Source organism: Peromyscus leucopus, chromosome 13 (genome assembly GCF_004664715.2).
Source record: "Peromyscus leucopus breed LL Stock chromosome 13, UCI_PerLeu_2.1, whole genome shotgun sequence".
Classification (NCBI taxonomy): Eukaryota; Metazoa; Chordata; class Mammalia; order Rodentia; family Cricetidae; genus Peromyscus; species Peromyscus leucopus.
Window position 1 is genome coordinate 3,819,553 of NC_051074.1, and position 19,325 is coordinate 3,838,877.

General features: G+C 48.8%; 1 protein-coding gene and 1 long non-coding RNA gene across 4 annotated transcripts in view; one reads left to right on the forward strand and one right to left on the reverse strand.

Annotated features, from left to right (window-relative positions):
• The window catches only part of Eif4e2 (eukaryotic translation initiation factor 4E family member 2), a 29,963-nt gene extending 19,844 nt beyond the window's left edge, over positions 1 to 10,119 (forward strand). The window contains exons 7-8 of one of the 2 annotated variants that reach the window (XM_028876254.2): positions 2,128 to 2,206; positions 7,613 to 10,119. In XM_028876254.2, coding sequence (XP_028732087.1) covers positions 2,128 to 2,173 — 46 coding nt within the window. In that variant the 3' untranslated portion in view covers positions 2,174 to 2,206; positions 7,613 to 10,119. The remainder of the gene's footprint in view (positions 1 to 2,127; positions 2,207 to 7,612) is intronic. The other variant, XM_028876255.2, reaches the window with a different exon arrangement.
• Positions 3,792 to 19,041, reverse strand: LOC119088888. Of its 2 annotated transcripts, none has more exons than XR_005092629.1 (3): positions 18,543 to 19,041; positions 17,777 to 17,986; positions 3,792 to 4,176 (listed from the first exon to the last, which is right to left on the reverse strand). It is a non-coding gene; the product is annotated as an uncharacterized LOC119088888 (long non-coding RNA). The 2 variants fall into 2 exon arrangements; XR_005092628.1 differs by lacking the exon at positions 3,792 to 4,176 and adding an exon at positions 14,756 to 15,671.
• Between the last annotated feature and the right edge of the window lie 284 nt (positions 19,042 to 19,325).

Sequence of the window (19,325 nt, forward strand, 5' to 3'; positions counted from 1 at the left end):
TGCAGCAGTGAACTTTAATGTGCAGGTGAGGACCAGCCCATTCACTCTGTCCTAGTCCGTCATAACCAGGATACTGGGCCGCTTTAGCTTACTAGCTGCCTAACCTACACTGTACCTGCATTAGCAGGTGACTAAACCCCTTTCTAGGTGTTGAGGGCTGGCTGAGAACAAGGCACTGATGCCTGTAGGCTTTGGGCAGGGGTAGGAAGCATGGAATTAACACATAAATGAGGTCCTCCTGTTCTGAGAATTGGCTTTCTGGTAAGTGAGATGGGATCAGTTGACCTTAAGGGGTTCTCTGAGAGATGGGATCTGCTCAGAATTCTCAATAGGCTGTATTAATAATCTCTGATTTGTTGGTTTTTAGATGCTCAAAACATAAGTACAACTTCTTTAAAAAAATAAAGTTTTGATGTTACCTAGTGTACTTGGGATGCCAGGGGAAGGGAAAGCAACTAGAAATTCACACCTGGTTGGCCTTTGAGAATAGGAGTGAGTATACCAAATTCTGTGACCAAGTGCTAGGTTTCCCCTGAATCCATTCAAGAAATTTTCCAAACCCAGAGTGTTCATGTCTGTGCTTAGGGACTAGGAGGTCAGTGTATTCTGGAATGGACTAGAAGGATCTATGGAGCCCCTGGTTTTTCCAGATCTGCACCAGTGGTCTGTTAGGCAGGTAGAGTAGGGAAAGGCCCTTCTGGAGACAAAAGGATAAATGAGATGACCTTCCACACCCTGCTGTGTGATTCCTTGTTGACCTCTAAGTTACCTCAAGTAGAGAAGTTTTTGCAGAGGGAAAATATTGCTGAAGCTGGGAGAGACATTACCTCGTCTTTAGTTAATAATTTTACTTTACTTTTGAGATACAGTCTCACAATGTAGCCCTGGCCATCCTTGAATTTACTATGTAGACCAGGCTGGCCACAAACTCACAAGAGATCCACCTTTCTCTGTTTCCCAAGTACTAAGATTAAAGGTGTGTCCTACCTGTCCAGTTCACTATTGCTTTTTTTTAAGGGAAAACTGCCAGTTGTGCCTGGTAATATATTTTAGTACTTACAATACTAAATGTGTAGTGAGAGGGGGATGTATTGTCACTCACTGCTGTTACTACCTTAAACAAGAAAAGAGTAATTGCCTGGCCTGGTGGCGCACGCCTTTAATCCCAGCATTGGGGAGGCAGAGGAGGTAGATCTCTTGAGTTTGAGGCCAGTCTGGTCTACATTAGTAAATTCTAGGCTGGCATTAAGTTTGATATAAGTGCCTAGAACAATCCCTGCTTTCAAACTGAAAAGTGGGTAGGACAAAAATGTAAGAGAAGTTGGCATCATGGCGAGAGATTCCAGAACACTTGGTGGGGGGGGGGGTCTGATCTCCTTTTTCCATGCAGCAGCCACTGGCAGCCTGTTTGTGGAGCACTGGCTGTGCTGTGAGCTGAGTGTGCGTCCTCCCGTCACTCACACTTCCAACTCCATCCTAATCACATTTCTAAATTACGTTCATCAAAATTGTGTTAACCGGCATGAAGTTGTGATAAGCTCTGTTAGCTGGAGATGTTAGCTGCCATGACCCACACATCTTAAATCTAAAGATAGGACTTTCATGGGTGTTTTCAGGATCAGATAGAGTCTGACAAATTTAGCATCTCATGGTGGAAGGTGGAAGTAGAGGACATGACATAACTGGGTTACGCCTTTAGCCGTAGTGCTGGTGGGTCCTTGGCTTTACCCAGGGTCAGGCCCAGTGAAGCAGTGTGGTTTCCACTACTTGTTCCCTGGACCCAGTGCAGCAGAGGCAAAAACTTTGCTGAAGCAAGATGGAAGTGTTTGCGGGCGTGGCTGAGCTTCAACTCCGACCTCAGTGGCCTCCCTTTACCCCTGTTGAAGGACACTGGCAGTCCTCAAGGAAGTAGTGAAAGCTAGACTTCTTAAGTAATGCAAGCCGAAAATGCCAGCTACCTGCTCGTCTAAGAAGAAAGCCTGCTGGGAACTTCACCGCTCTTACCCAGCTCCCTGTCTCCAGTCAGCATGGAGGGCATCGAAGTGGGAGGTGGGGTGATGGTGTCTGCTCTCTGTTCAAAGCGTTTGATCTGAATGTGCTGTTGTTTTTTTGTCTCTGGTTTACCAGGGCCTGGGAGGAGTTTCATGGCCTGGTGAACAGCAGCGGCCGCTGATCGGACGCTCCCCCTCTGTCTGTCACACTCAGGGTAGGGCTTGTCTACCTTCTCTGTAACCCCATGACATACCTCAGCCATGAGCCCTCTCCCCAAGGGGATGCCCTCCTCCCATTTGCCTCCAGCTTGCCTCTGCCAGCATTACGCCTCAGGGAAACAGAGTTCCAAACTGCCTCCCTGGATCCCGTGTCTCGGTGAAGCCTGTATAGGTCACCAGCCCTCCGCTTCTGCTCTCCCATTTGGTGCTGTGCACCAACAGATCTGAGATCTCTTTAGATGCTGACATTTCTTGATAGTAAATATGCACTATATCTTCCTGTTTTGTTCAGATATGGCCATTTTTAAGCCATCTGCCAGTGTCCTGTGACCAAAGGACAGTTTCATAGACCCTGGTATGGGTTAGGTGAGGGGTATGTCTCTCGTTTGCTGCTGTTGCCTATCATTTGTGAGGAAACAATATTGTAAATGTGGTTTCCACGATGAAAGTCAGGTGGATTTCAGGGCTGTGTGAGAGACCGTGGTGACATGACAGATGGGCCCCAGAGCGGGGAAGGCTGGCCAGCTCCAGCATCGACCTGCCTGAATACTGGAGGTTCATCCAGAGAGTCCAGGCCATGGCTGTCTCTAACAGAGGGAACTGGGTAAGTTTAGCTGAAAGAAGAGGAATATTTTCCTCAATGAGAGCCTTCTCTTAGACGTCAGGCACCATGAGCCTCTGCAGTAGCTGCTTCAGGACCCCACTCCCACCCCCCCCAAGAAGGAAATGAAGGTTTTCCAAAAAAGGAGACTGCCACTCTCAGATGAGCTAAAAGAGGTGACACTGAGGAATAGGAGCAGGTGACTGCAAGTCTGCGTGCTGTGTCGTCCAGTGTGATCTAGGGTGACCAGTTACAGGGTTCCTGAAAGTGGATGGTGTGCCCAACTCCCGTTTTTGTTTTTTTAAATAGGTAGGTGTGTGTGTGTGTGTGTGTGTGTGTGTGTGTGTGTGTACGTACGTACGTACACAGAGCACCTTGGCTGTGGGCCTTAACTTCCACCTTGTTGGAGGCAGGGTCTTTTTGTTACTCATTGCTGCATACCCAAGTTAGCTGGTCCAGAGCTTGCAGAGATTGCACTGACTCTGCCTTCCTTTTAGGAGCGTGGCAGTTACAGACTTGCAGCATCCTGCTGGGCTTTTGATGGGTTCTGGGAATTCCGACTCAAGTTCTTAGAACAGTCACTTTGTCCACTAAGCTGTCTCCTCAGCTCTTGTTTTTGTTTGTGTTTTGAGGCAGAGTTCATGTAGCACAGGCTGGCCTTGAACTCATTGTGTAGTTGAGATAACCCTAAACCCCTGATCCTCCTGTCTCAACTTCCTGAGGGGTTGGATTATAGGCATGATCCACCACACTGAGCTCCCTCTTTCCACCCCAATTTTAATAGTTCAATTTTGTTACAAATTAAGTTTTGGTGAGGCATAGTGATTCACGCCTGTTCTCTCAACAATGAGAAAGCTGAGGCAGGAGGATTGCTAAGAGTTTGAGATGGTGAGTTAAAGGCCTACCTGGGTTATGTTGCAATCTTGTGTGTCCTTCCCCTGCCTCCAGCCCCCCCACACACACACACACAAAATCTTTAAACTAGAAACTTTAAATGGCTTCTTCCTTAGCAGACTCTAAATTCTTCCAAGTAAAGTACCTTTGACTTGTTTGGAGAAGTTATTTCCTTGAATAATTGTCTCTGTATATTCTCTCCCTGTAGCCCCTTGATGTCTTTTTTATGTACTTGACGGCTTAGGTGGCCTTAAAGCATGGGCTTAGGAGTCTGTGAGGAACATTCCGATTTAAATCCAAAAAGCCCGTCGCAGTGCCTTACCAAGCTTGAAAAGCCCTCCTATTCCACTTCTGCTTGTTGGGTCTCCTTTCTCACTGGGAGGTGTTCTAAGATGTAGACAGCTGCCCCATGACGTCTCAGCCTCCTGTTCTTTCTTGCTTTGCTGTTTCCCTACACAAATGGATCATAATCTGTAAAGAAAATCGACAGAAAAACTGCTGCTTAGATATTTTTAGCTGGGTAGAGTGGCGCACACCTATGGTCCTATCATGGCAGAGGCAGGAAGATTACTAAAAAGGTCAGAGTGGGCCACATAGTATAACCCTTGCCCCCACTCATCCATATACCCCTAGCACTTGGAAGGCAGAATTAAGGGGCTCAGGAGTTCAGGGTCATTTTCCCTTACAGAGCAAGCTCATAACCAACCTGGGCTCCATGAAATCCTGTCTCAAAACAAAACCATACATGCATATATCTTAACCTTGTAATATTTTTCCCAAATCACTTGCTATTTTATGTGTTTACACATTAAGACTATTTCTTCTAGCTTTCATTATGGAGCCATGGCTCTTAATAAAAGTACACTGAGTTGATGAGAGGACCCTGGTTACCTGATCACTGGGCTAACATGGACAGAATAAGAGTGTGTTGTTGGCCAGGGCAGCTCTCATGGTTGTTTAGTAAGACGTGAGATTAAAGTTCACTCCCATTGAACCTCAAAAGATTTTACAGCTTGAATCTTCAGGGAGAGAAGAAGAAGGCAAAACCACCCACCAGAGTAGCCCGCAGATAGCCAGGGGTGAGGCAGGTGGACTCCGGGTAGTAGATCCAAGCCACTCTCAGAGCAGAGACGTGGGTGGGCCCGGCAGTCAGCTGAGAACCATAGTCACTTTGGTGCTACCACTGGACAAAGGTGCAGACATAGACAGGTACTCAGAGGAAGGCATCCTTCTGGGGAACTGCTGTGTCCCTCTGTCCAAGGGAGTTAACCCCTGCCTTAACCCATTGTTCCCAAAGTTAGAACTTGAGTCAAAAAGTGACTGTTTTGAAGAAAAAAAAAAAGAGAGAGAGAGAAAGTCATATGAGAATGTTTGGATAATAGTTTTCCCCAAGGTAGCTGGGAATATGAGCTTAGGAACCAGTTTGGATGGGGATCTCTGGAGTTGCTGAGAACTCCAGAGAACATAACTAAGAATTCCTCTGACTTCCTCTAGGGCTCTGGGCCTGGGAACTCGGGTGTCCTATGCTCAGATGCACCCTGAGCATGACCTGTGCACTGCCACGTAGCACCAGGGGCTGGTTGCTAGTGTTTGGTTGTTGTTGGGTGATTGGTTGGTTTGATTTGTTGGGTTTTGGTGGTGGTTTGTTGTAAAAGAGCAGAAGCACAGATAGGTGTGATGACACTCACCTATAATCTTAGCACTCAGGGACTGAGGCAGGAGGATCACAAGTTTAAGGCCAGCCAGGTCTATAGCAAGTTCCAGTTGAGCAAGTATCACATAGAGAACCGCTGCACCCATAGCAGACAGACCCTGCCAGCCTCTGCCACTTCCTGTCTTCTGTCTATTCCTGTCACCTACGTCCTGTGCTGCAGCTAGAACCTGGCAGAATGCAGTTCTTAGTCTAGGGAAACATGCTCGGACTAAAGTTGGCACTAAATGTTCTCAACTTACTTGCCGCCGCCATCCACCTGCTTCAGCCTGCCTTGGCAGAGCCTGCCACCTGCCTTCATTACTCCTTGTTTCCTGTCAGTCCGGAAAGAGGCTCCTGGGTCTGGCTCTCCGACCCTCTTCCATTTCCATCTTGCAAATGGACCTTTGCAGGGTCAGGCTGCTTAGGTTTCTTACTAGAAAGAGCCCTGATGGGGTAACTAGAGTACCACCTGAATGCAGAAGGAAAGTGGGGCAGGGCTCTGCAGTGGCCTGCACAGAGTGAGGGTCAGTTCTGGCCCACCCCAGCACTGATCAGTGTTTAGCTGAGCTCTTCTTCCTGCCCGAGTGGCTGTGCTGGATCCAGAAACTCATCTACCCACCTCCTTACCAGGAGACAGACTTCTGCCTCTCTTCTGAGTTGGAAGGTCCTATCACCATCCCGCCTTCTGTTCATCCTTCACACGAGAGCAGACTTGTTTCTCTCCCGCCTTATCTGGGCACAGAGGTGGCACTGAGAGGGACGAAGTGGGGCAGAGCAAGCTTGCTGTGGTCACTTCAGCAGGTGGCATGTGTAGAAGAGGTGTCGCCTGAAGTGCAGGCTCAGTGACAGCACACCAGCTGAGAGTTCAGAAAGAACCCTCGGCATCACTTCCTCCTGCTCTCCTCAGCGGGACAGCCAAGACTCCTTAGCACCTTTTGCTGGCCTCTTGTGACAGCTCAGAGGACTCTGCCCTTTTGAATGGTTTGTGTTCAGCTCCTCAGATGAAAAGTTGAGAAATGAGCCACAGGGTCACATGTGTCAGTTAGAGACCAGCCGGTGGACTTTGGAAATCATATTAGTTTCTCCCCGTTCCTCTAGAGCAGCTCACCCATCTCCTGGCATACAGAACAGTTGATGTTTGCTCTTGGTCACTGTCAGCTTGCTTCAGTGGCCAGTAGCAGGAGGGACCTGTCATGTGGGCTGCCTGAGCATACTCCCCCTTCATCGTTTCCTTACCCTGGACCAGCTGTCATAGCCCAGTTAAATGTAGCAATGGTAAGGAAGGTCTGTTAAATGCTACAGCGACCCTTTAAATGGAAGAGGAGTTGACTTCAGAAGTCTTAAGTCACGAGAGTTTGTTTTAGAGTTTCTGGTTTTTCAGAGTTTCTGGTGCATTTAAACCCAAAACCCTGGGCTAGGGCAGCAGCTGATTGGACCTTAAAGTCCCTGCCAGAAAAACCCGTGGGCTTTTGAGATTCAGGTGACGTGAGTTGTTGAGCTGTGGCTGGATTTCTAGTGTGAGATGAGAATGGTGGTCAGGACTGCCTGCACCCAGTAGAAGGCACGTAAGACACACACTGGGGCCACAGTCCGTGTTCCTCTTTCAGGAAAAGCTTCTCTGCTGGTAGCAGGGTATACCCTCTGAAGATGCTATTCTGTTTTAAACTGAGCTGCGGTGGCTGGGGTTGGATTTATTTATTGCATGCTCTGCTTGTGTCTTCCACCTCCCTGTCTCCCCTGCCCACCTGCCATTGGGTCCCTGTTGTCCTACCTTTGGTGACTTGGTGTGTCTCAGAGTTTCTTAAAGTGATATATCCAGGCAAATGAGTCTGTATGGAGCCTTTTTTCTCTCCCACCTCCATCAAAGGCAGCTGTTGTGTAGCAGAGATGTCGGTTGATCTTAGAGATGTTTCTATATTAGCAGAAAGCTTCTCCCTTTTTCTCTTTAAAACTGCAATGTCCCATTGTGAGCCTTTGCATGCATTAATATTTCGCCTGCATTGGAGGAGTTACTAACCTTTTGCCTTTCCAAGCAACAGGCTGGAAGTTTTTGTGGGGACTTGGAAGGCAGGCTGCCATTTGATTTTAGACTGACAGGGAAGGGCTGGGTGTGGAGAGTTGGAGAGCTGGTCAAGTCCTCCCCCGTGTGTGTGTGTTTATATCTAGATGGTCCACATATTGAATACTCTTATTTTCTCCCATTTTCTCTTTCAGGGACAATTCAAGCTTTCGAAATACAAAAATCACATTGTGAAAGTGCACAAGCTGGCAATAATCCTTTTCTGTTTGTGTGTCTGTCTGAAATGGATGCGAGGCTCAGGCAGTCCTTCTATCTGCTCACTGAAGGGGTGTACCTGAGCCATGTGCTCCCCTTCTGCACTCGTTCCTGGAAGACGGACTCTGCTAGACACCTTCCAGCACTGCTGACTTTTAAAGCAGGAAGCATGGGGAAACTGACTTTATAATAGACAGACACTTTGTGATGGGGCTCTGTGCAGGAGTGCAGCTGTTTCCTTGTTGTGTGCTATCCAGATGCCTCTTGGCATCCTGCTGTACTCTCCTGCTGTGCAGAGGACTTGATTACCGACCACATGTATGTGCCCGTGCTGGGTCCCAGCTGAGCGTTATCAGTGTTATGAATGCTTGCACATCCAGGGGCAGCCTCTGCTTAGAGTTGAAGAGAACCGAACGCCTCTTCCAGCTCTGCTTTAAGTTATTGTGTGTTCCTCTCCCCCACGCCCACCACTCTGAACATGTTAGGATGTGATAACAGCCTAGGATTCTGTGTCCTTTGCGCCTTACACCTCCAGTTCCCACCAGTGGGACTCTCCTTCTTAGGCACTGCAGCACTTAATTGTGATCCTGGGCAGCACTGGTTTTGCTGGTAAAACCTAAGGTATCTGCCCTGTGAGAGAAGGTGGAGAAGAGTGCAGTTCAGTCAGAAGCTAGATTATAATGCAGATCCCACGTGTGGGGTTAGAGCTGAGGGCAGTGACGGAAACCAGCCACATATGAGTGGGACTTTACGTGCTGACAATGGTCTGTGGGGCTTGCATGTCCCTCGTGGAGGAGGAATGACAGCTGGTTAGTGCCACATTAACACTCTGTGTAGATCCTACAGTGCTGAAGCAGACATCTGGAGAAATGGCAGCCTTGTTGGATGGTTTATTTGATGGCTGTGTCTGTCTGCTGTGGTTGGAAAAGACTTTTGGTCCTCATTGCCTGGATGTAAACAAATTGTCCAGATTCCTGATGCTCAGAAGGCTCCTGCAGGCATGTCCTCATCAGAGAAGCTGGGTGATCTGACTCTGGGAGCCTGAGGCCAGAGAGTTCAGAAGAGCACCCAAGATCAAGGAAGAAATGGGCAGCTGCAGCAGCTTTCAAGTACTCTGTGTACTGGGCTCTTGTGAGCCGAGATGGCAGTACCTTAAATTAAGGCCTCTCTTTAAAGCATATCCCTGAAGCCTCGGGTCCTCAGCCATGGGTCTCAGGACTTCGGAATTTAACAGCATCTCCTTGAATCCATGATGCTCTCTTCCAGCTTTCCAGCTCCTGAGGCCCCTCGAGTCACTGCTGTCTGGGGATGCCTTTTCCTGAAAGAGCAGAGTGCAGGGCCCAAGAGGGGAGGTCTTTCCACTGTGGGTGAAGCCATCTGAGAACCATGTCCAGCAGCGATTGAAACTCCAGGAATCTGAAGAATGCCTTCTGGGGTAGTTGTGAAGGGCTCAGGCAAAACCCCGAGCATCATTGGCTGCCAAGGAGGCAAAGGCTGCCTCTGGAGACTTGATCAAGGCAGGGGCCTCACATTTGCCTGTGCTCAGGCCACCTCAAAAATCCCAAAGAGCAGACATTTGGACTTGCCTTCCTTTGGGCATCTCTCTGGTTCGTGTGTGTGTGTGTGTGTGTGTGTGTGTGTGTGTGTGTGTGTGTGTGTGTGTGTGTGTGTGTCTGTGTGTGTCTGTGTCTGTCTGTCTGTCTGTCTGTCTATGTGTGTCTATGAGTAAGGAAGGCCTGTGTCAGGCCTAGTGGTTAAATGTTTTGCCTTTTTTTTTTTTTAACTCTCATTTGTTCAAATATTTGAATCTCCTGTTTTTTAGAACTGCTCATCGTTTCCCATCTTCTTGGTCAGTACAGTATTTGACAGTTGGGTTTTTCCTCCCATCCGAAGTGTGCCGGCCCTGCTCCCATTAGAGTGAGGGGTTCTCACTGTCAGGCGGCATCTCCACCCCAGTGTTCTTCAGGTGCTCTGCCTAACAGCTAGAAGGGGAAATTGAATGGTGGGTTTACCCAAGCCACCCATTCTTTGTAAACTGGCTGGAGAAGTCTCTCGGTTTATTTTGACTCCATGGGACTCTGGTAGGCTGAGATACCACACGGTTATGGTTACAGTATCATCAGTTCTCCAAACAGGCAGAGGTCCCCAGAGCAGTGTGACCAGCGTGACAGTTGCTGCTAGGGAAGGGAGAGTCGTGTTCTCCCTCTGCCTTCTTGGCCCCGCTCCTCTCAGAGAGCCTTTCTCTTCGTCCTTTTGTTCATGTGTCTGTATTTCCCTGTGACACTGGCAGTGGCAATATTTCATCCAGGGAAAAGCTTGTCAGTGCTCCAAGAATGAATTTTCAAGTGTCTGCCGGAGGGGACGGAGCAGGGCTGTGCCCAACGATGTAGTGTTGCACTTTGAGAGGATTGTCTACTGCAGTAATAAATGGAAAGGATCAGCAAGAGCAGCCTGTGGACTTGTTCATACGAGGCGGGTGGTCTCCGTCTGCGGTGCGTTCCAGAGCGTTGTGGGGTGGTGTGGACGGTGCAGACACAGGTGCAGGATGAAAACAGGCATCAGTTCCATGTAGCCTGGTTGTTCTCAAACTCAGACCATAGTAGAGGTTGACTTTGAACTTCTGAGTCTTCTGCCTCTCTACCAAATGCTGCGAATACAGGCATGTGCTAACATTCCTGCTCAGTTTATGCCGTGCTGGGGATCAAACCCAGGGCTTCATGCATGCTAGTCAAGTACTCCAACTGAACCACATCTCCAGCCCTCTGATTGCCGTAATTCATTTTTACATTTTTGTTACTGTTTTGTTGGACAGGATCTCACCTTGTTGACCAGGTTGACCCTGAATTTACCACGAACCTCATATCTCTGGTTCTTAAGTGCTGGGATTAAAGGTGTGTCCAGCGTCAACTTACATATTTAACATCCAAAGAATGCTGTTAGTTATCCTCAACTGAGGGTACTGACTGTTGAAGTGAAGAACCTGGGAGATGATAGAAGCAACGCTAAACCCATAGATGTGGGGTTGTTCATAAGTGGAAGCTGAGGGCAGCATTTTAGCTGAACTGCACGGGGCTGTTGAGTCCCTCAGAAGACGGTCTAAGTCCTGAGGCCCCTGCGCTTGGCCTGGAGGAGGGACCGGTGCCAGAGCAAGGATTATAAATGCCCATGCAGCTGCTCATGGAAACAACTTTGTCAGGAAGCAGCACCCTGCAGGGAGGGGCTTTAGGTTTTAATGAACCTTCCTGAGCATTTGAGCTGTCAAAACAAAGAGGCTGGCTGGGCCTGAGAGGAACAGCAGAGGATGGATCACCTAATTGGGGATTTGCCAAGGCGATCCCAAGGGGTAGTTGTAAGGGTAGATAAGATGACCAGATGGTTTTTGGGTTTTGTTTTGTTTTGTTTTTTGTTTGTTTGTTTGTTTGTTTGTTTTTTCAAGACAGGGTTTCTCTGTAGCCCTGACTGTCCTGGAACTCAAAGATCCACCTGCCTCTGCCTCCTGAGTGCTGGGTGCTGAGATTAAAGGTGTGCACCACCACCACCCAGCTGACCAGATGGCTTTTGAAGCTTCATTCAGCTATGGTATTTGAAAGTTTTAGAGCCTTGGAAGTTCAGTGGTATCAGACAAATGGTGTCAGCTAGTGAATTAGATCCCAACCACCAAGCAGCTTGCCAGTTTGGCTAAGAATATACTAAATTTTCAGTTCTTGGTCTCCTGGGACAGTTGTGCAGTGTGTTTATAAAAGAATGGCTCGGTGGCTAGCTTTTCCTAACTCCCTTTGCCAGGAAGAGGTAAGAAGGGGTGGTGTGTGACTCCTGTAAGCTCAGCAGGAAGTCTCAAAGGCACAGGACAGCAGGCAGCAGCATCAGATCTCAGGAGCACCAGCACCTGTCACACCCCCACGCTTCCTCCCTGACAGGCCCAGCCTAGGGTCATGTTCACTGCCCACCCCGGCCGCCCAGGCCTCATGTTCACTGCCCACCCCGGCCGCCCAGGCCTCACGTTCACTGCCCACTCTGGCTGCCCACAGGACTACCCTTCTCTGCAAGCTTCCCTGCTCACCAGACTGGCGCAGACCCCAAATGTCACTCTTCTCCCCCACAAGGTCTGCCTTCCTCTCTAAACGGCTTTCCAGGTTGTTTGAGATGGGGTCTTGCTGTGTAACCCAGGCTGGCCTTGACTCTTACTTTCTGTTTCAGCCTCCCAAGTGCTGTGATTCCAGGCATGAGCTGATATGCAGGGCTTTATTATTTCAGAAAAACAGGGCATGTGGCACATGCCTATAATCCCAGAACTCAGAACACTGAGGCAGGAGGATCACAAATGCAAGGATAGCTTTGGCTACATAGTGAGGTTGTCCTGAAGCAAAACAAAACAAAATCCCCAAATTAGACAAACTGATAGATACACATAATGAGAGATGATCCATCAGTAAAGAGAAAAGATTAACAAGCCCTAAAAAGACAGGGTCCCTCAATTACCATCATAACTCCATGACACTCTGGAAAAGGAAAAGCTGTAGAGACAGGAAGGAGATGAGTCGTTGCTCCAGACTGGCAAGGGATGGGAACAGGTGGAACATGCTGTAGGCATGGCAGAATGGATTCCTGCCAGCACACACTTGTCCACACACTGCTGAATGTACACAACAGTGAGACCTAATGGCAGCTAAGGCTGTCCGTAATGGGGACATGTGCACATGTTCTTACACCCAGCAGGTGTACCTCAGTGATGCCAGACACTCTGGAGCCTGGGGGCAGTGAGGGGTACTTGAGAACTGCGGGTTTTTGTTTGTTTGTTTGTTTTTCCTGTAAACCTTAAAGTGCCCCTTGCAGGAAGCACATAGGGAAGTAGAAGGCTCTTTGAACACTCCATGTCTTGCTTACTCAGAAACTTTTCTTTTTTTCCTAATGGTTAAAGTGTTACACTTAAGTGTTTTATCTATTGTGTGTGTGTTTGTGAGTGAAAGAGAATGCATGTGAGTTTAGAGGTTTGGACAACTTTGGGGTTTAGTTCTCTCTTTCCACTGCAGGTTCTGAGGGTTGAACTCAGTCTCTGCATGGGTGCCAGGCACTTGTCTGCTGAGCTACCTTGACTTCCACACATGCACTGTGGCATAAATAAATACATTTAAAAAAATGTTTTTCAAAGCCAGCCTTTAGGGCCTGGAGATACATATGCTCAGTGGTTAAGAGTACTAGTTCTACCTGTGTTAGGGTATGTGCATATGGCGTAGATGCCCTTGGAGGCCAGAAGATGGCACCAAATCCCCTGTAACTCCAGTTGTGAGCAGCCCGGTGTGGGTGCTGAGTACTGAACTCAGATCTGCTGCAAGAGCGGCCAGTGCTCTTACACTAAGCATCTGCCCTGCCCCACACCGGTAATATTTTCTGTGTAATGTGATTATAAGGCCACACAGTTCCTGTTTGACAAATCAAGAGAGTGACTTTAATGTTCATTCTTTTATAGGTACAGTGGTTTGGTTTGATTTTTTTTACTGAATTAAGAACACAGATAATTTAAAAATACTACCTCCTCAGTACTATATTAAAATGACTAGCCATTGTGCCTTCAATCCCAGCACTCAAGAGACAGAGGCAGCTGGACCTCTGAGTTCAAGGCCAGCCTGGGTTCTAGGACAGCCAGGGCTACAGAGAGAAACTCTGTCTCCAAAAACCACTTAACGCTACTTCTGTCCAACACCCAACAAACACTGGCTGCCAAATGCTTCCAGTAGGCATCAGCTCAACATGCTTATTAATTGATCCTATATTATCGTTATTGGCCATGATTTTAGTGTTTGTTCTTGGTCTCTCTAAATCAGGACAAGCAAACACAGGTAGTGACGTCATCCAAGGACCCTGCTAGCACTTGTGTTAGTTAACATGACTCCAGCAGGACTCCTGTTCGCGAACAAGTTAGATCGGTGCAAAGGCCAGGTACTCTAACACACGAAGGAGACAGCCCCGAAGGAAACACTTCAGGAAGTGTGCTGTCACAAAAACGCCCCTTCACTGTGCCTGCTTCTCAGGTGAGAGTCGCGGTGCTCATCCGCGTCTAAAGCTCACAGGGAGGTATGCGTAGCTTTGTGCTCTTGCCGGAGAGTGGTAACAGTGGGACCGTTCTGCGGGTTTCCTTTCTGTGGGATTTTTGTTTTGTACTTAAAAAAAAAATTATTTATAGATTAAGTGTGGAGTGACTTTAATCCCAGCACCCAGAAGGCAGAGGCAGGTGGATCTCTGTGAGTGCAAGGTCAGCCTGGTCTCCATATCAAGTTCCAGAACAGCCAGAGCTACATAATAGAGAGACCCTGTCTCAAAAAACAGGCTGGAGAGATGGCTCAGCAGTTAAGAGCACTGGCTGTTCTTCCAGAGGACCCGGGTTCAGTTCCCAGCACACACATGGTAGCTTACAACTGTCTGTAACTCCAGTTCCAGGGTACCTGACACCCTCATGGCTATACATGCAGGCAAAATACCGATGCACATAAAATGTGTGCAGGTGTGCACACCCATGAATACATTTGAAGAGGCTAGAGGTCCATGTCACATGTCATCCTCAGTTACTCTCCAGTTATTATTATTATTATTATTATTATTTATGTATTAATTATTGCAGGGTCTCTTTGTAGCCCTGGCTGTCTTGGAACACTATGTAGACCAGGCTGTCCTTGAACTCTCAGTGATCCTCCTGCCTCAGCCTCCCAGCTGCTGAGAGGAGAGAAGACCTTGGCAGCAGGGGCCCCTGGCAGGCAAGGGCCAACTGTAGTGTTCCCAAGAGTGGAGAAGTGTGCAGGTTCCGGATGGCCACGTTGGACCTGACTCAGGTGCACAGTGGTGGAGGACAGCTCCCAGAGCCACACCTTGAAGGTGACGTGGCACCAGCCGGGAAGGAAAGGCTGCTTCTGACCCATCCTGAAAGGCTTGAAAACAAGTCTTCAAAAGACTTGAGAGCAGTTTCCAAGTGAAGGGTCTACTTGCCATAAAAGCCCCGACGCTCTTTAAAGGCAACACAGCGTGGTCCACCAGCCAAAACCATAAATTTCACAATGTTTGGTATCCAATAAAAATTCCTTGACACAGGAGAAAGAAGTGGAGAATGACCTTTAGTCCGAGGAACAGACTATAAATAGGTTTAACAAGGGCAAAGATGCTAGAATTTTCCAAATTTCCATTTTAAATGAATCTCCAACTAACATTCCCTAGTGAAAATTAGAACCAGAATCCCTCCCTCTTCTTGTCGTTGCTCCCAACCCCTCATGGCAGTGGGCTGTGGCTAGTGACCCCCGACAGTGGACCGGCCCTGCAGTGTGACCTTGTTACCAAATTTACCACCCCAGGCCCCCTTGCCAACCAATTCCAATGTCGCCTCCTCCAGAAAGCCCCCCCCCCCCGCCTCCCGCGATGTGTTCTTGCTGGTCTCCTCCTTGGCACTCATCGCGGTTATGTTGAACTTGTGTGAGTATAGAATCATCTCCCTCTGAGGATATAAACAGGCCAGGCATGTTCTTGAATCGCCGAGAGGAAACAGCGCCTGGTTAAGTCTTAGGGGATACCCTCACTGCCTGCGGGACGCGCACTGGCTGCAGGAACAGATCTCTCAGTAGCTGCTCTCGGCGGAACTGTGGCTCGGAGGGCGGCGCCTTCGACTTGAGTTGTTCCCGGGGCATAAAAAAAGCAAAGCGCAGCGGGTGCTCTTCAAAGCCCTTTGATAAAGTCTGCTCTGTCCCTCCTCAGCCTAGGTTGGTTTGGGTCCGGTGTCCACCGGGTGCGCGGTCATGCCCAGATGTCCACTAGGGGGCGCTCCGGGATCCCAATTCCCGCAGGGCAGCTGGTCTGCGATCTGGAAGTCTGACTGCTCAGGCCGGTCTTCTAGAGAGAATCTGAAAACTCAAAAGTCTGGAAAGCCTGTGAGATTCGCCCGGCCTCCTGTGATCATCCGGGCGTAGTGAAATCTGCAATGAATCTTACCTTAATCCTCTGTGTCCCAGGCCGGGTCACCTAGGGAAATGGGAACAGAGTTGGTGCTAGCAACGTCTGCATCCACATCAGCGCTGAACCCGGACTTCAAAGCAGGGAGCGCCAGACCGCTCCATTTTCACAGAGGCAGGCCCTTTCAGAAACTTTCCCTATTCTCTTCCCTCTGCTTCCCTTCCCCTCCCGATCGGTGCTTCCCTTCCAAGTCTCCTTTGTTTTGAGATAGGGTCTTGCTCCCATCTAACTTTGTGGTAGAAGGTGATCTTGAACTCCTGGCATTCTGCCTCCACCTCCCAAGTGTTGAGGTGGTGTTGGATGCCACCACTCTGGAAAGGTATTTTTGACTTTATTAATTTTTAAAAAATGTATCAGGGAGAGGTGGCTCAGCAGTTAAGAGCACTGACTGCTTTTCCAGAGGACCAGAGTTCAATTCCCAGCACCCACATGGCAGCTCACAACTGTCTGTAACTCCAGTTCCAGAGGATCTGACACCTTCACACCAATGCACATAAAATAAAGTTAAATAAAAAAATGTATTAGTTCAATCTTTTTTGAGGTGCTGGAGGCAAACCCAGAGCTTCATTCATGTCAGACAAGTGATTTATTACAAACGAATCTCCGGCACGCCGTCTTTTGTTTGTTTTATTTTGTATATTTGCTTGTTTTACATGGAAAACACTTTTGCTGAGTGCACAACAGGGGGAGTGGAAGGCGGGAACTGCAGGTGACTCGGAAAGAGCAGGAAGCACAGTGGTGCGTTCACACCTCCCACTAACAGTGACACAGGCACACAGCTCCGCATCGTGAGGGCAGCAAGTGGGTCCCGCAGCGCATTGCTGGACCTTTAAGACATGAGCATGACTGAAGCTCTTCTACTAAAAACCAGAGTTTGTTTATTTACTTATTTATTATCAGACACCAGACGGCCTGGTCCTCTGGATGATCAGTCAGTGCTCTTGACTGCTGAGCCACCTCTCTCCTACCCCCCAGAGATTATTTATTTTTCAAAGATTTATTTTCACTTGTGTGTCTCTGTGTGTATATGCTCTGTGTGTCCAGGTATCTAAGGAAGCCAGAAGATAGCATCGGATCCCCCAGAGCTGAGGTTACAGGTGGTTGTGAGCAGCCTGATGTGGGTGCTGGGAACTGAACTCGGGTCCTCTGGAAAAGCCCACAAAAAAGCCATCTCTCCAGCACCACCCTCTCCCTATTTATTTTTAAATCGTAAGTGTCCATTCAGGCAAACATTCTGGTTTGGCTTTTATCTGAACCCAAGGTTAGACATTTGCTCTACCACTGAGCTGTACCACCAGCCTCTGTAAACATAGGAAGGGAGCTAAGAGTAAGTGAAGTATACATCTTTGAGATGGGGTAATACAGGATGGTCTCAAACTCAAAGTCCTAGCCTCAGTTCCCCAAATGCTGGGATTGTAGGCCCACCTAGCACAAATTTTCACTTCAACTATTCTTGACTTTTCTCCTTTTTTTTTCTTCAGTGCCCAAATGTGCCAGGCACTGACATGGGGATCAGGGATCCAAGGTGAATGTTTCAGGCCATCTGTTGTGTGATATTTTGTGTCTGACAAATGAAGTGTGCTTGGAGATCAGAGGGGCAGAGCAGCAGCCACTAGAAACTTCTTACCTCTCCGAATCCTCAGACTGAACGGGGGTGAGATCCTATCTCTACCCATCTTATATTCCTGTCTCCACCTCCCTAGTGCTAGGATTAAAGACGTGCACCCACTACTGCCCAGCTCTGTTTCTCTTTCAGACTGGTTCGATCTCGTGTAGCCCAGGGTGGCCTTGAACTCCTGATCTTCCTGCTTCCTCCTCCCGTGTGCTGGGATTAAAGGCGTGTGCCACGCGCCTGGCCTCTATGTTTCACTAGAGACTAGCTTCGACCTCTGATCTCCAGACAAGCTTTATTTGTCAGAACACAAACAAAATATCATACAACAGCCATCTGAGACTTGTCCCCAATAGGAGGGACAGATGTGACCCTCAGAACCAGAAGAAGTCTTGGACTTCTTTCTCCTTCTACTTTGCACTACCTCCTGCCCCTTCATCCCAGGCCTTGTTTCTCCTTTGATACCAAGACTGCTTATCACTCCCCAGATGGACACACTCACCTGTGGGTGTAGCCCCGAGACCTGCAGTCATTTTCAACAGGGGCCCAACATATTGTTCAGCAAATGCTGGTCCTCGGGTGCTCTCCTGCAGCTCTTCAGCGGTGACGGGACTCAGGGGGCCCCAAAACATCGGGAGATGCCGCCGCTGCTGCAGGTGGGTGGTGGGAGAAGCCCGCAGGTTTGCTTCTCTAAGAAAGGAATCCTGCAGAACTGAGGACATGTGTGTGTCATCACAGTGACTGTGATGAGGACCAAAGACTGAGTCTCAGATTTAAAAAAAAAGGGGGGGGGGATACTATTTGTCACGTTTGTTTTGTTTTTGAAACAGGCTCTCATGTAACTCAGGCTGGCCCCAAACTCACCAAACTTGGGATCCTTTTTCTTCCCTGGTGTTAGGATTACAGGCCCCACCCTGCTTAGCTCGCAGTGCCTGGGCCTCCTGCATGCTAGGCAGTCCACCAGTGAGCTACATCCTCATCGTACGGACATACTCTGTGTGTGCAATGGGGCGTGGTGGCGCACACCTTTAATCCCAGCACTTGGCAAGCAGAGGCAGGTGGATCTCGGTGAGATCCGGGACAGCCTGGTCTACAGAGAGAGCTCCGGGACAGCCTGGTCTACAGAGAGAGCTCCGGGACAGCCTGGTCTACAGAGAGAGCTCCGGGACAGCCTGGTCTACAGAGAGAGTTCTGGGACAGCTTGGTCTACAGAGAGAGCTCCGGGAAAGCCTGGTCTACTTGGCTTCTTCTTTATCTTTTTCACCTACCTCCAGGCCTGGAAGTTGTGCCATTGTAGACCAGGTGCAGACTCTGTGTGGTGATTTTTGTATCTAGATATAATTGGTTTTCTTTATACTCCTCTGTGGTTTTGTTTTTAAATTATTAATTTTTTTCATATAGACCCGTTCTAGAAAGAGTCTGTGGATGCCACCAGAGAGCATCAGGGGCCAGGGGCAAATGGGCCAACCTCCTGTGCTGTAGTCTAGTTCTTGAGGGGCCACTGGCTGCTCACAGGGTCCCACTGTTACGCTCCAGCCAGACACAGCGAGCAGAGACAGATGCTCCAGCTCCCATGGGAGGAGAATTGGGAAGCTAAGATGGCACCAGCCAGCTGGGGACCTGCTCCTGCCTGTCAGGTGTTCAGGGACCTCAGGAAAGAGCAGCGTCAAGGCTGAGAGATGGCATTTGATGCTCTTACAGTGGGCGCGGGTTTGGTTCCCAGCCCCACATGACAGTTCACACCTCTGTAACTGCAGTTCTAGGGCCTCTGACGCCCTCTTCTGGCCGCCTCAGATACCAGGCGCATGCGCACAGACACACATGCGGGAAAACACTCAGATCTATAAATTAAAAATAAATCTAAGGGAAGATGAGGAGGAGGAGAAGGGGGAAGGGAGGGCGGGGAGGAGTTTCCTATGGAGACATCCTGAGAAGTCCCTCCGAGTTTTTCCAAGTCCGAGGAAGACCACAGCTCAACACTCTGGTCCCTCTGGATCTCGAGGGGGGCAGCGCACCCCACATCTCACCCGACTCCTTTGTAATAAGCCCTT